The 15,187-nt window shown below is 45.7% G+C and overlaps 1 protein-coding gene across 1 annotated transcript in view; it reads left to right on the top strand.

Annotated features, from left to right (window-relative positions):
- The window catches only part of VIPR1 (vasoactive intestinal peptide receptor 1), a 117,271-nt gene that overhangs the window by 36,638 nt on the left and 65,446 nt on the right, over positions 1–15,187 (top strand). The window contains exon 2 of the mRNA XM_075082209.1: positions 3,199–3,295. Within this exon, the coding sequence (XP_074938310.1) occupies positions 3,199–3,295 (97 nt within the window). The remainder of the gene's footprint in view (positions 1–3,198; positions 3,296–15,187) is intronic.

Raw genomic sequence — 15,187 nt, 5'->3', positions numbered from 1 at the left:
TCATAACATCCAATCTAAACCTCCCCTGACACAACTTGAGGCCATTTCCTACTGTCTTATCACAAGTTACTTGGGAGAAAATGAAAACCCACCTCGCTACAGCCTCCTTTCAGGTAGTTGTAGAGAGCAATAAGGTCTCCCCTCAGCCTCCTTTTCTCCAGGCTAAACAACCCCAGTTCCCTCAGCTGCTCCTCAAAAGACTTGTGCTGTAGACCAGCTTTGTTGCCCTTCTTTAGACACACTCCAGCACCTCAATGTGTTCATTGTAGCGAGGGGCCCAAGACTGTATTCGAGGTGGGGCCTCCCCAGGGCCGAGCACAGGGGCCCCATCCCTGCCCAGCTCCTGCTGGCCACCCCAGTGCTGACACAAGCCCGGGGGCTGGTGGCCTCCTTGGCCACCTGGGCACTGCTGGCTCATGCCCAGCCGGCTGTCAGCCAGCACCCCCAGGGCCTTCTCCGCCGGGCACTTCCCAGCCCCTCTGCCCCAGCCTGGAGCGTTGCCTGGGGTTGGTGTGACTCAAGTGTAGGATCAAGGCACTGAGCCGTGTTGAACCTCATACAAATTATCTCAGCCCATTGATCCAGCCTGTCCAAGTCCCTCAGTAGAGCCTTCCTACTGTTGAGCAGACTGACACTCCTGTGCAACTTGGTGTCATCTGCAAACTTACTGTTTGTTTGCTTTTAAGTGTCTAGTACTGTTTTAGACAGCTTAATATATATGAGATAGGTGGTTTGGGGTTGGAAGATCCAACATATGATTTACACACACCCATGTCCCCTGGAGTGAGAGCTGTTGGCCAAAAAGGATACCCTAGGACATCTCAGTTGATGCTAGATGTCTCTATCTGGGAGACTAAATCCTACCCCAGTGTCTGGCTTTGCTTGAAATCAGTGAGAGTCTGGCACCTACGTACTCCTTCAGTCAGTGGAGCCACCCACCTTCTTTAAAAGCTCACAGCCAGTCAGCACCAGCACTACAAAAGCCAAGATCACCTGTATTTTGGTGTTTTAGCTATTGGACACTCTTGTTCTAGTGGTTTGCCTAACATAAATGTCTTTCCTCTTGGACTGGATGAAAAAAAGATGAGATTATTAAAATGACATCTATAATCAAGTTTACCTGAATCTGTTATGAGCCCACTATTCAGAATAGTAACGGTGATTAGGCCTCATTCTTTTCTGAAAGGTGGTAAAACATTTACTCAAAAGTAAATATCAGGCTGTTGAGGTAAATATGTAATCAACCAATTTAGACATGCATTTTTAGTGAAGGGAAGATGTGGCAGTGAAGTACTTGCTAGTGGGCTTGGTAGAAAATTTACTGCATTAAAAAAAAATATTAAAATATGTTGTAGAAGTACACAGTGCTTTGCCAACCCTGATCAAAGTTAGAGCTGTGTGAATTAATTTATAAAGTGAAAACCTGAGTTATTTATAGATGTGAGATGAATTTGGCAATAGTTTAAGTCCGGAGAGCTAAAACTTTCCTTTGAAAAAGTCAGAATGTTTTGAAAACATTTCAATCTTTATTTTTACAGCAAGTGTTCTGCAAATCTCTCACGCTTCCCCTCACGCTTTTTTAAGGTTAAAATAAAAAGGCAAGAAGCACTGTAAATCAAAACAAAATGAATCTATGGTATTTTAGATGAGCCAAAATAAAATTTCCTAAGATCTGTTTCCCATTGGGAAAAAGAAATATTTGAGTACCAAGACAACTCCAAATAATCCCCCCCCCTTCTCATGTTTGGTGTTTTATTTTTAAATTGACTAGAAAACCACATAATTAATTGCTTATACACTCCTAATCAAGGCCCATTCCCAACCTAAAGGAAATTACAGTCTGGGAAGAGGGCAGGTTGGGTTAATAAGGAATGGTGAGAATAAATTTAATGTGCTAAATTATTTTATAATTCTAATCCAAAGGGCAATTGACATAAAACAATTGTTCCTTCAAAGGATTTCTGGGCCTTCTGTCTCACAAACTTCTCTGGTAAATATATGGATAGAGAAATAGCTCACACATGTTGAAATAAGACATGAAAAACCCTTTTTCTTTTCCTTTCTCTACATATTTCTGATGAAAATATATGCTTTTTCCAAATTCCAGCAAGAGTGAACACTGAATCAATGATTTCTTACGGGCAAAGGCTCGTGCCCTGTCCTCAAAATCTGTCCCTGAAGCTCACCTGACTCGTGGTTTTTCCTGCATCACATTTAACAGTGATGGTATAAACTCAAGCCAAGACTTCTGCTCTCTACCCATCGTTCCCATCTTGCCGTCTCTTTGCAGCTGAGTTTCTGAATAGGTTTCTCCTTGCTGAATGCCATTTCCAATCCGTTTGAAAGAGATGGGGTTTTGTGCAGCGCCGTGCATAATGGGACCTCAGTTTCTGCTTGCAATTGCCATAGCAATGAAGCAAGGTGTTCCCTCCAAGTTGAGAGCATGTTGGTGAGAAGGGGACACTGAGCTCTGTGACCCATTGTCCAGCTCCTCGTTCCTTTTTTGGAGTGCAAGTTGTCATCTGCACTTTTAATGATTGAGGCAGTTCATGAATTACATGTTGTAAGGAGTCCACAATTAATTACCTGAACATTTATAGCCACTGTTGTGGCTACTATAACACAATATAATTAGGTCTGACTGAGGAGAAACCGCTTGGGTGAAAAAGTCTTATCATTGGTAATTTCCTGCTTTTTAGCAACTTGATCTCCTAATCTGCATCAGAGATTTCATTCTTATATGATGGTTTTTTTGTTTTGCTTTGAATTAGCATGATCCAGGAGGCAGGCCATGTGAGAACAGAGGGAATAAACCATGTAAGCACAGATCCCACTGCTCTTGGCATAAATATTAAAACTGCCATCTTCCTGCCCTAGGTAGCTGTTGGTGTTAGGTTAGTCAGGCAGGGTTCCCAGAGCATACAGATGCAGAATTGCTCCTGATCATCAGAAAAAATTAGGTTGGGTTTTGTTTGTTTGGTTTTGTTTGGTTTTTTTTAAGGAAGGCATGGAGAGAAATGCTGTTTTTCAGCAGGCTCTGGGTTACACTCCCTTGTCTCAAGCAATGCGTAAATAAGGCTGCATGTATATCCCCGTTGTGCGGTGGCTCAGGAGAGCTCAGGGCCATGAATCCCCAGGAATGCGTCTCTGGGGATAGATGGGTTTTGCTCACTCTCTTCTTCTCTGCCCTTTCTGCAGGCATCCAGCATACGACCGGAGTGCATCATCACGCAGGAGATTGAAGAAGAGCGCAGCCAGTGCTTGGCAGAGCTTGTTAGGGATAACCAGACTTCAGGTATGGAGCCCGCAAGCCAGCGTCACCCAGCCTCACTCACATCTGCTTTGTCCATGCCATTTCTCACCCCTTCTGCTGCTGGAGCAGGGCAGTCACTCCAGCTGATGTGGAGCTCTTACATTAGGAGGGAGAGAAATAGGTACTTCCAAAGTATCACTCAACAACAAAGAGTTTGAATAGCTCGCTGGAGATCACTCGCTGCCTCTCAGCTGGGTAAGGCTAGCTTAGGTCCCTCAGTGTATTTAATCACAGTCAGTCATCTCTCTGACCTGGAAGTGCCTTAACAAGTTTTTCTCTGGGATATGAATGCCTGAAGTTCTCATAGGCTTTGGTTTGCTTCAAAGGAAGTCATGGTGACCTCCTCCTCCTGTTGAACTGCCCTCCCATCCCCATGCCACTGTCCTGGTGGTGAAGCAGAGGAAGGAAGGGTGTACTCCAAGGCTGCAAGGTATCTGTGAAGTTGGGCCAGGCAGCTGAGATACTATCCTTGTTCACATGACATGGAGCACACACAACGTTGGGCAGTCCTCCTGGAAGGCTTTCCAGTCCCCTTAACCCACTCCCTTCTTCAGTGATCGAGCAAGAAGGGTCAGGTCCATGATGCCACCTTTGCTCTCCAGCCTTCCAAGGTTTCTCCACCCCAGCTTCAGGCAGCAGCCACGGAGCTGTGCAACCCTCAAGGAGAAGGTGTGGCACACCATGCCCTGGGCACATGGGGTTTCAGAGCAGTGGAGAGGCTGCAGGATGTGGCTGCCACTGGAGGAGCTGCAAGCCACCCTGTGAAACAGGGAACGGGTGGGCAATGTTGAGAAGGTTTGTGCTAATGCAAGTCCCCAGTGGGCAGCCTGCAGAGATCTTGGGAGATTTTGGCACAACCACCCATGCTCAGTCTTAAATTGTAGAGATCAGTGTGGTGGAGAAAGAAAGCTTTTAGTTTTGGTGCTGTCCCATCCCATCCTGTCCCATCTCATCCCACAACAGTGCTGTCAAAGCCCCACACTGAGGCCTCTCTCAAGTTACAGGTCCTGGTTTTGTGAGTAAAGGTGATACAGGTACCCGTGGGAGGCTTCAGGCTCCCAAAACAAGGGAACACATTGCTGGGGGAAGGGGTGGGGAGATGCATATCCTGCCTGATATCTGCATCCCACCTCCCGAAAGAGGAAAAAGGGGAAGAGGATGTCTTCTCATCCTCTTTCCTTTGGCATTACTTGCAGTTAGGCTACAGACTGAAAGACTGTTCTGCACAGTGCTACTTAATGATAGAATAGCATCCTGGTGACAAGCTGATCCCGGGAGGAGCTTTACTGAATGCAAGGATGGCTTTTGGCCCCTGCTCTTATCTAATAAGATATAGTTTTCTTTGATTTGGAAACTATTTCAAGTGTCCCTGTATAGTTAAATGAAGCTGTTTGAAGAAATGTTCTCCTGGAATACAGTAAAGGGAAAAAGTCAGGGTAGTTAAAACCATTCATCTGAAAGCCAACTACACGCTTCATTTTTTTTCATGGACATTTACAGAAATTCAATTAAATACAGTACTTTCAAAACAGAACAAATACTTGAAGTGTTAATATTTCCTTTCTGCTTTTTCAAAATGATTTTTCTCATTGGAAAGTTTAATCCAAAACAGCTTTTTTTTTTCTCTCCACTGAATTATATCACTGAAAATATTTTTCCCATTCTGATGTAAAAACACGCTCAGTAATGTTGTAAGCCTTAATCCCCAAGCACTAGCAAGAGTATAAAAATCCTTTGGAGTTTCTTTTTCATAATGGAATGGTGAAATATTGGACTGGGATAATTCTGCATCTCCACTAGTCACTAGCCGTAGTCATTAAATGGGACTCATTCAGAAATGGCAGCTGTGAGCATTGTAACATGCTTTTTGACCATGGAGACAGTACCTTCTGCTCCTGAGTTAATGTCAGATGTCGTTTGTGTATGTCTGTGTGTCCTGGGTAGAAATGGTCGCGGATGACATCAGTATGGAACAAGTGCTTGTAGGGACACAGCATGTGTCCAACCAAATTTTAAAATGCAAACTGTGTGGAAAGCAGGTGGCATCCATTTGCCCCAAAACAAGTATTTAAGAGCTCAATAGCTGACTCTTAGCTAGGCACCCATGGCTGCCCTTGCAATCAACAGAAGGAAACCAGCATCTCTACAATGTTGCTTCTCAAATGGGTAACAATGGGTGAATCACCTTATGGAGGAGTCTGGTTTGAAAGTGGTGTGGACAGGTAACTTCGCAGCATCTAAGTGGCATGTGTTTCCCCTTTGGAGTGTTTGGGGCGCAGCATGTGAGCACATGCAGGTAGGAAAAGCTGTTATGTTTCTGGAGCTGGGCTCCATAACTCAATAAAAGCGGCTCAGCACAGTTGCAAAATAAAACTTGGAACTTCGACGGTTGGGGGCGATGGGGAAGTTTGGTGGGGAGAAATCTTTGGAAGGTGGTGGCATGAGATCATATGAAAGTGATGACTGTTTAGTCTCAGTGTTGCTGGAAAGAAAAAAATCCTAGTTAAACTCCCAGGAAAAATGTAATTTTAACATGGTTCAGTCCCCCAGAGAGGGCCAGTGGAAAGCCATTGAGATTCCCTGCCATCCGTAATGTAGTACCTTGATTTATGGCCAGTAGGTGCATTGCCTTCCACATTCCACATCCTTTTAGCAAAAAGAAAATCACTTGAGATTTAACAACCGATTAGATATCCTTTCTAATTAAATGAGTGGAAATAAGGAAACACACCATTTCAGCTCAGTCTGGAAATAAAGCTTTGTTTAGAAGCCATTATCAATTGTGTTGATCAGAGGGGCTTAATCACAGATGTAATTTGATGTGTCAGATAGATTAGTCACTTATTAAGAACACCTGATGGTAGTGCTGAACTCGATCACCACTGGCTCAGGATAAGCAGGTTTCCACTGATTAGATTTCCACTGATAAACAATGATGTCTGTCTTAACGCTATTTTGTCTTTGAGCACCCATTCCTTATAGTGGGTGTATATGCATGCGTGAAATCGATGCTTTCTTTTCAAATTAAACCTCTGTGTTTTCGCTGCTGGTAGTGGGTGCCAATTGCTGTTCCTGTCATCAGCAGTTCTGGACCACAGGACTGCTGTTTATTATCAGCAGGATGGAAGAATCTCTATTCCCTGTTAGGAGTGTGATTCCGTATCAGTGAAGTCACCCACATCTGAGGAGGCTTTAGCAGGGCCACAGAAGAGACACAGAGGTCACAAAAGCGTGACCACCTCTGGTGAGATGAGGTTAGCTTTTCAGCACAGGAAGGGCTGCAAAAGATGCAGCTGGGGAGAAAACAGCAGGGAAGACTAGTATAAGCCTGCAGTGTGTACACAGGAGAATATAACGTCTGTGAGATCAAAGTCTGGACTTAAAAGGAAGTTTGTAACCATCTGAGGATACTGAACAGCCTTTCTGGAGGTCTGCGGGAAGGAGTGTTTTATGGACTTCATGGCATAATTTGCCCCATTTATAAAAGGGTGTGTAGGATGCAGTTGTGTATTGCAGCACAGGATTGGATTTCATGAGCAGGACTGTCCTTGCAGTCCTCTGCCCTGTTACCCTTTTACCTCCATGCTGAAATAACAGGTAAAGATGTAAAGTGGCAACTGTGATTCAACAGGGGAGTGGATATGTACCATTAAAATCAAGACTAAGTAGACTGAGACCGGTTTGTTTCACACAGGCAAATAGCTATTGCATGGGAACGACTTCTGGTGAGGTATTTCACTTAAGTTTAGGTAGCTCTAGTGTGTTCTGGCCAAGTGTAGGATTCTCTTCCAGGATGTGATGAATCATGTTCAGGTTGTCTTGCCTGTAGATGAGATCTTTGTTTGCTATGAGGTGATTCTTAGGGAGCAGCTCAGCTGTGTTGGAAATAACCATACTTTGCAGATGATTCCTGTCCCGGGATTCACTGGCTTGGAAGGGATTTGGCCAAATGAGGTGAAGTCCCAATTCCATCATTAGGAGTTATGAATCTGTTTGTTCACATACAGAATTGCATTGCAGGAAGCTAAACTTTCACTTGGGTATTTGTAAGATGACCTTTCCAGCCCTTTAGCCCCCAAAGAGTGCTCACAATATAATTTGAGGCATTATTAAAAAAGAAAAATCTTGTAAAAATCTGTTACTGTACCAGTGGCAGGATTCTTCCCTGCTCAATGTGGGAAACGATGTACAAAATGCCTCATCGCAATCTCAGTGCAGACTGTGTTCCCGACGGGCCTAAAACTCAAGAGTTTTTGCTAGGTTTTGGCACGTTGGAAAATGAGTTTTTGTTATTCTTCCCCTTTTCACACAGCCAAGGAGAAAGTGCTGCTGGATTGCATCACGCACAGAAGTACCTGAGTGCTGGACTAGTGAAATTTGTAGTTTTGTTATGTGTGAGATGTCTGGTTTTCCTTGCAGAAAATGGGCCATTCTCATGGCAGGCATGGCTGGGATGCACTAGATAAAATGCCACGAATGACACAGATCATGTCTGCTTGTAATGATGTCATGCAAATGTGGCATCATGTCACATGTCACAAATGTCATCCCTTAGCTGTGGATGCCTTAATTTCCCACCCTAAGCATGTTTTAATCCCATTCCATGCTGGTCTCACAGTTGGTTTCCCTGCAAACTTTACCTCACTTGATATCCATAGATTATTGCAACTACAGCAGCACTGTTGCTGCAGTTAAAGTGACTTCTGGGTCTCTTGGCCTTAGTATTCCTCCCTTAAAATAGAAACATAAATATTTTCCTATCTATCAGGGTAAGGTAGGGACAAACAAATTGAAAAGTGTCCACCTGTTTTACGATTGGGACATATAAAAGTACTGTGGATAGAGAGAGGAGAAAGAAATGCAGTATTTTGGCAGCACCTACATCTTAAATTCACAGGGAGCTACTATGTATCTGGGTGGAAACAAAACCCCAAAAGACAAAATTCACATCATCCAGGTTAGGTTGCCTCTTCTCTTTCTCCACCTCTCTTCTCCAAATAAATCTGTACATAGTATTGTACATCAATCTGCAATGACGTGGGGTACAAGGTTTTGTGGATGATGTTTTCCCAGAAGATGTATCTTCTGCTTATACCCCCAGTTCCTTGGGGATGCTCAAGTTATAGGTAACGTATACAAAGTCACATTGTCCTATATGCCAGTGCCAGTGCCAAGCAATGCAGTGGTTTAGCAGGCACGCAGAGCAGGAGCTCAAACCCTGACAGTGCTTCATCGTCCAGAACAGCTGGGACGGCAGAGCTCAGAGGGTCATGATCAACGGGGCAGAGTCTGGATGGAGGCCTGTCACTAGTGGTGTTCCCCAGGGGTCTGTGCTGGGTCCAGCCCTGTTTAACATATTCATCAGTGACCTGGACGAAGGGACAGAGCGTCCCCTCAGCCAGTTCGCTGATGACACCAAGCCGGGAGGAGCGGCCGATGCACCAGCAGGCCGTGCTGCCATCCAGCGAGGGCTGGGCAGGCTGGAGAGCTGGGCCCAGGGGAGCCTCATGGAGTTCAACCAGAGCCAGTGCATGGTCCTGCCCCTAGGGAGGAACAGCCCCCCGCACCAGCACAGGCTGGGGGGGACCTGCTGGAGAGCGGCTCTGCTGAGAAGGCCCTGGGGGTGCTGGGGGGCAGGGAGGTGACCCTGAGCCAGCACCGGGCCCTTGGGGCCAAGGGGGCCAGCGGTGCCCTGGGGGGCATGGAAAGGAGCGTGGCCAGCAGGGCGAGGGAGGTTCTCCTCCCCCTCTGCTCTGCCCCAGTGGGGCCACATCTGGGGGGCTGCAGCCAGTTCTGGGCCCCCCAGTTCCAGAAGGGCAGGGAGCTGCTGGAGCAAGGCCAGCGCAGAGCTGCCAAGGTGATCAGGGGCTGGAGCATCTCCCTTGTGACAAAAGGCTGGGAGACCTGGGCTTGTTCAGCCTGGAGAAGAGAAGGCTGAGAAGGGATCTCATCAATGCCTATAAATATCTGAAGGGTGGGTGTCAAGAGAATGGACTCTTTTCAGCGGTGCCCAACGCCAGGCCAAGGGGCCACGGGCACAAGCTGGAACACGGGAAGTTCCACCTGAACATGAGGACAAACCCCTTCCCTGTGCGGGTGCCCGAGCAGGGGCACAGGCTGCCCAGAGAGGCTGTGGGGTCCCTTCCCTGGAGACATTCACCCCCCGCCTGGACGCGGCCCTGTGCCCCTGCTCTGGGTGTGCCTGCTCCAGCAGGAGTGGGACAGGGTGCGCTCCAGAGGTCCCTTCCAACCTCCGCCAGTCTGTGATTCTGTGACATTTATGTCAGCAGCATCTGGATGCAATTACACCACCAGTGACTCTGCAGCACTGCTTTCTGCACAATCGGTGTCCCATAAGCAACCAGTAGCCAGTCAGATCTGGGGGTTCAGCTGTACTGTTCAAAAGGTTCCCAGGTCATCCCAAATTTTCAGCAGCCAGTGGCTGTGGGAGTGCTGCCTGGGCAACTGCAGGTTCAGTGCAGCCAAGTCAGTCCCAGCATTTGAATGCCTTTGGTGAGAGCTCTCTCTGCTGTCCTGCTGGACAAGCGTGATGAGAAGTTTTTGAGAATCGGTTTGCAGACAGGAGTTTGCACGCTGCCAGCAGCTGCTGCACTAGCAGGCTGCGAGCTGCCCAGTAGCTGCTTGGGCTGTCTTCTTTCCCTTTCTCTTTGCTCTTTGGCTGTACAGTGCTGTTTCTCTGGTGGCATCTCCCACCACTGCAGCGTAAAACAAATAAATAAGGCAATTCCACAACCTGGAGTTCTCCAAGGCACTTGGTAGCTCTAGGAGCTTATAATAGAGTTCCTCAGTAGTCTGCATTACTTTGACAATGCTTACAAACATATTTCAAAAGTGAAGAATGCAGTCCCAGCCCCACAGAAAACCAAGGTTTTGCCCCGATACTTCTTCAGCCAGGACATCTGTATGCAATACAGCGGCTGCTTAGCTGATAATACAGTTAGCAGTTGTAGGGAAGCTGTCCCAAGGGTTAGAGGAGAGGATGGCTGAAGGGGGTTTTGCTTTCCAGACTTACAGATGGTGGCAAATCTCTATGTGAAGTGTGGCTGAGCTCCTAAAGGCTTGCTGCAAGGCAGGTCTCACCACTGTGTTGCTTCTTGCTGGCTTCCACTTGCTTTTTTTATATAATGATCCCAGAGCACAGAGGGGTTTTTTGGTTTTTAAGAACATTTCACCTCTCCATGGCTGCAGTTTATAAATAGTTCAGCTTAACCTGAAGCACCCAAATAAAATAAAAAAAGTAAAACTCTCTTTTTTGTTAAAAAGCCAAGAAAAACTATCAGGTCTAGGTCGGTTGGCTCAGCTCATTATCTGTTTATCCCATTATTGCTAATCAACTTGCTCCGCAATCAGATATTCTCTGAGAAGCAGGAGAGTCATTTAGGGATGGCAGTTGAACAAGGTACTGTGACTCATGTTTTGGTGGGATGAACAGCCCTGGAGACCATGGCACTGTGCAGGACACATGGCATCATAGGGAAAACAGCCTTCATGGAGAGTGCTGGGAATATCAGGCAGCACTTGGGCACAGGAATGCTGGCCCAGTTTTGGAGTTTACTTTAATGGAATGGAAGTTTGAGTATGAGGGAAAATATTCCAGAACAGAGAGGGGAGACCTTTAAACCACAGAAGACCCCTGACACCAGAGCCTGATGACCTGAATAGGTGGGTGCGGTTTTCAGCATTAACATAGTTCCTTGGCTTAGCATCACAAAATCACTGAGGTTGGCAGGAACTTCTTGATACCATCTAGTCCAAACCCCTGATTAAAGCAAAGTCAACAAAATCAGGCTGCTCAGGGCCATATCCAGTTGGGTTTTGAACATCTCCGGGGATAGAAACTCCACAGCCTCTCTAGACAACACATTTCCGTGTCTGTTTATGTTAACAGAGAAAAAAAAATCTTATGTTTAAATGGAATTTCCTAATTTTCAGGTTTTGCCCATTGCCTCTTTCTTTTCTTTAATTTCCCCTGAATGCCATCGGATATTTATACACATTGATGAGATCCCCCCTGAGCCTTCTCTTCTCTAGGCTGAACAGTTTCAGCACTCTCAGTCTTTCCTCGTATGTGAGATGCTCCAGTCCCTTAATCTTTGCAGCCCTTTGCTGGACTGTCCTCAGCATGTCCATGTTTCTCATGTACTGGGGAGCCCAGATGTGGACCCAGCACCCCAGATGAGTCTCACCAGCACTGTGGCAGAGGGGAAGGATCACCTCCCTTGACCTACTGGCAACACTCCTCCTAATTCAGCTCAGGATACCATTCACCTTTATGGCAAGGGCATGGTGCTGGCTCATATGCAACTTGGTGTCCACCAGGACCTCCAGGTCCTTCTCTGCAAAGCTCCTCTCTAGCCCTATGTGTGTGCGTGGCATTATTGCTTCCCAGTAATGGGAAGTTCCCTTTGTTGAACTTCTGTAAGTTTATGTTTTTTCAGGACTTTATTTTTCTCCAAAAGGGAAGATATTCTGCTTGACTTGAATCCTAAATTCCTGCAGAAGTTAAGTGTAAGTGAAACAAGACCAGAACTTCACAGCTGGATGCTGTCAGCATCTCAGGGTCAGACGAGCATTTGGTCTATCTGTTCCCCACAGTTCAGCAGTATGGAGATAGCTGAGATGATTTTCTAAACGCCTGTGGAAATTGCCAATAGCCATCAAGGAGCTGCTACAGCTGAGCTGCATCTGACACTAAAAGTACTCCAGCACTGCTCTTTATATTTGCAATCTAGACCTGTCTGTCTTGCAAGCAGGATTTGAAACCTGATCAAAAATTCAGAAAAGTAGAAAACATGAAAAAAATAGTGCCAATTCCCCTCCCAGTGCCTGTTCATATCTGCCGAATACCTGCTGAGGGCAATAGAGCTGAGTCCTGCAAGCTCATCACCAGCATTGCCACATGCAAACAAATCCAGGTGGGAAATGTCTCATGTTGTTTATTCTCTGTAAACTGCTTTTGCTGTTCCACAGGCCTAGAGCGGAGGCTGGCTTGGAAAGCCAAATTTAGACCTTGGGGTTCTTTGCTAGTCTCACTTGAAGAAGTCAAGGCGTATTTGATGGGAGAAGAAGCAGTGAACATATGGAAATTAAAAGTCAGGCTGGAAAAACATTAATGACGTTTAAATGAGGAGTCTGTTTATTCATCACCATCTGTTTATAGAGCAGTAAGATAAGAAATAATTAATAGTTCCTTGCTTGTAAAAGTTCAAGTGAATTCTCACCTTCCAGTTGCATAAGAGCTCCTGGGATGGATGGCGTGTCAGTCAGATTTGTATGACAGTCTGGTTATCAGCAGCTCTCCATGTGCTCCATCGCTAGAGGAGACTCTGAATGGCTGATGGCAGCTCAGATGCTTGACATAGAGCACACAGCAGAGTGGAGAAGGGGGTGGAGGGGCCACTCACCCCAGGCTGGGGAGACACTATGTTTTCTGACTGCGTCAGGGGGGTGGTGCATCCCTGAGATCTGACAAGTGCTCATGTAGGTGCTCCTTACACCTTCACATACATGCGGGTGGATGCTTTTGCTAGCAAAAAGCCACCGTTTTAAACTCAGTAGAAGAGGGAGCGTTCAGATGAACCACTGAACAGGCAGGTTTGAAGGGTGGTAGCTTCCAGGGGAAATATACATCCTGGCAGACATCCGAGGGGCACTCCAGGTAATTATGTACGAAAAAATTAAAGAAAAATAGTCAGACCCTTGGACAGGGGCTGACTCTTGTGAGCCCTTGGTCACATGTGAAAGTACTTAACAGATGCTCTTGGATAATTAGTGTGGCCGCCAGTTGTCATTTCAGAATTGTGTAGGGCTCTCATAAGCCTTGTAGCATATCCACCAGCCCCTCCACAAATCTCATATATCCTGAGACATCAAGAATGGCATTAAATGACTACTGCTGGTCAGCCAAATCAAGCCCTAAGGATGGTCAACATATTCAGCGAAGCCTGGAGAACAGTTTAGTTCAGTCTAAAATAGATACCTACATTTGATCTTAACAACCTCTTCAAAGGCAAAGGGACCTGCAGGACTTCTTTCTATGATGTCTTTCCTTAGTTTTTATCTTACTGTATTTATTAGTGTGGTCTAGGTGATACAAAGGGCCTCTTGATATCAGTCTTGCTCTGACCAGCAGCATTGGACAACTTCCAGATATGGCATCAGCCCTCAACATTCCTGGACAATGTGGCCTCTCCTACAACAGCAGAAAATTCAGCCATGTGACATCAAGACCTTAAACCCCAGACTCTCATTTATCTCTCACAGAGGTTCAGTACCAGAGTCAAGGTGCCTTTTATTTAAGAGAGATTTTTCTTCCAGTTATTGGGCAGTGGCCGTGCTACTGAGTTGGGACAGACCACTGCATGGTATCTCCAAATGGTCTTCCTTCATTAATGCTTTCCTCATCTGCTCTGGGACTTTTCCCAGCCACCAACACTTCATGCTGCAGCTCTTACAGAGGTGGAGCCTGCTTTCTAGAAATTCAAAAGAAAGAAATCTGCCCTCTGTTTTCCAGAGGATAACCTTCCCTTGACCATGCTAGGAAAGCTGCCATCTGAAACATGAGAAGGAAGCACCTGTTGCCATGCCATGGTGGTAAACCCAGCTTTAGCCCTTAGATGTGAGCAGCTCTCAGACTTCTGTGTTGGCTGCTTTGATCCAGTCTGAAGCTGATGGTCATTCTTCCAGGCTATGATTCTCTTCCTGAGGAGACAGCATCCAAAGGTGTTTTCCCTACAAAGCTGTTATTTGGCCGTCCACCCTTACTTGGCAACCCGCTGCTTAAGGAGGATGCACCTCTCCACTAGGACTGCTAATTCCCCGCTGAATAGTGGTACCTCCTCAGCTGCTTGTCACTGCCTGAGCCTCCCCTGTCACCTGAAGTCCAGACACCTACCAGAGACAGGATGAAATTCAAACACAGATCTACACAGCACCTCATCATTCCTCCCTGTAGAGCCGAGAGCTCATTTTGGCTTGACCTCACCTTTCTACAGACACAATCATGAGATAAGATGTTACAACATCTATTTTTGCCTTAATACGTTATAGGGGTTGAGGCTTTGCTTTTGTTTTTCCTGTTGCTGACGTGTCCTGGTTGCAAGCTTTCTAACAAACAGCAGTGTTTGTTTAACTTGGGAACAGCTGTCTTGTGGCTTGTCAGGATTAACAGCTATTTAGTGGACATAAGTCTTGTACTGAAAAAGGCATTTTAGTTTGCAGAATATGTAACGTTTTTAAATGCCATCAGACTGTTTGGTTACTTTTTTTTTTTAGCATGGGATAATATATAAATGCACACAGCCTTAGTTATGTAAAAGTTTTAAAATAAAGACAGAATGCCATTGCTACAGACCAATGGAAAACAAATTCAAAGCATTTTCAAAGCTCTGGATAATTGCACAGATTAAATCCATCTATGCAGAGCTTTTGTTTCTGACAATGACTTGTCCCCCTCGCATCCTGTCAGATTTCTGGTTAAGAAATCTCTCCTTCCTCATCTTTTTAATTTTTCTTTTCCTGCTGACTGTATCAGAACACTTTAATGATGGTATCCACCCATTTCACATAGGATAAGTACGTTGGAAAAGGTTGCATATTCCATTAAGTTATGTCAAGCTCCCATTACAATATATGGCCAAGAGCCAAAACCCGCTGCAGCCGGTGGAGATTTTTTCCACTGATTTTTTGCTATGCTCTGGACTTTCAGTAATCTAGGTGCCTTCATTTCTTGTCACCCAGGCTTTTTAACATACGAAAGTGAAATTGTGGAGAACATGAGAAGCTGAGGTAAGAGGTACCTCACTTTACATCCACTAGGCCTAAGTAGGGTTTCTATCATGGAAAGCTTTTAAA

The sequence above is a fragment of the Phalacrocorax aristotelis genome, chromosome 2, assembly GCF_949628215.1.
Source record: "Phalacrocorax aristotelis chromosome 2, bGulAri2.1, whole genome shotgun sequence".
Lineage (NCBI taxonomy): Eukaryota > Metazoa > Chordata > Aves > Suliformes > Phalacrocoracidae > Phalacrocorax > Phalacrocorax aristotelis.
The sequence above is the reverse complement of the archived record's forward strand: the minus strand, read 5'-3'. Positions and strand labels throughout refer to the sequence as shown.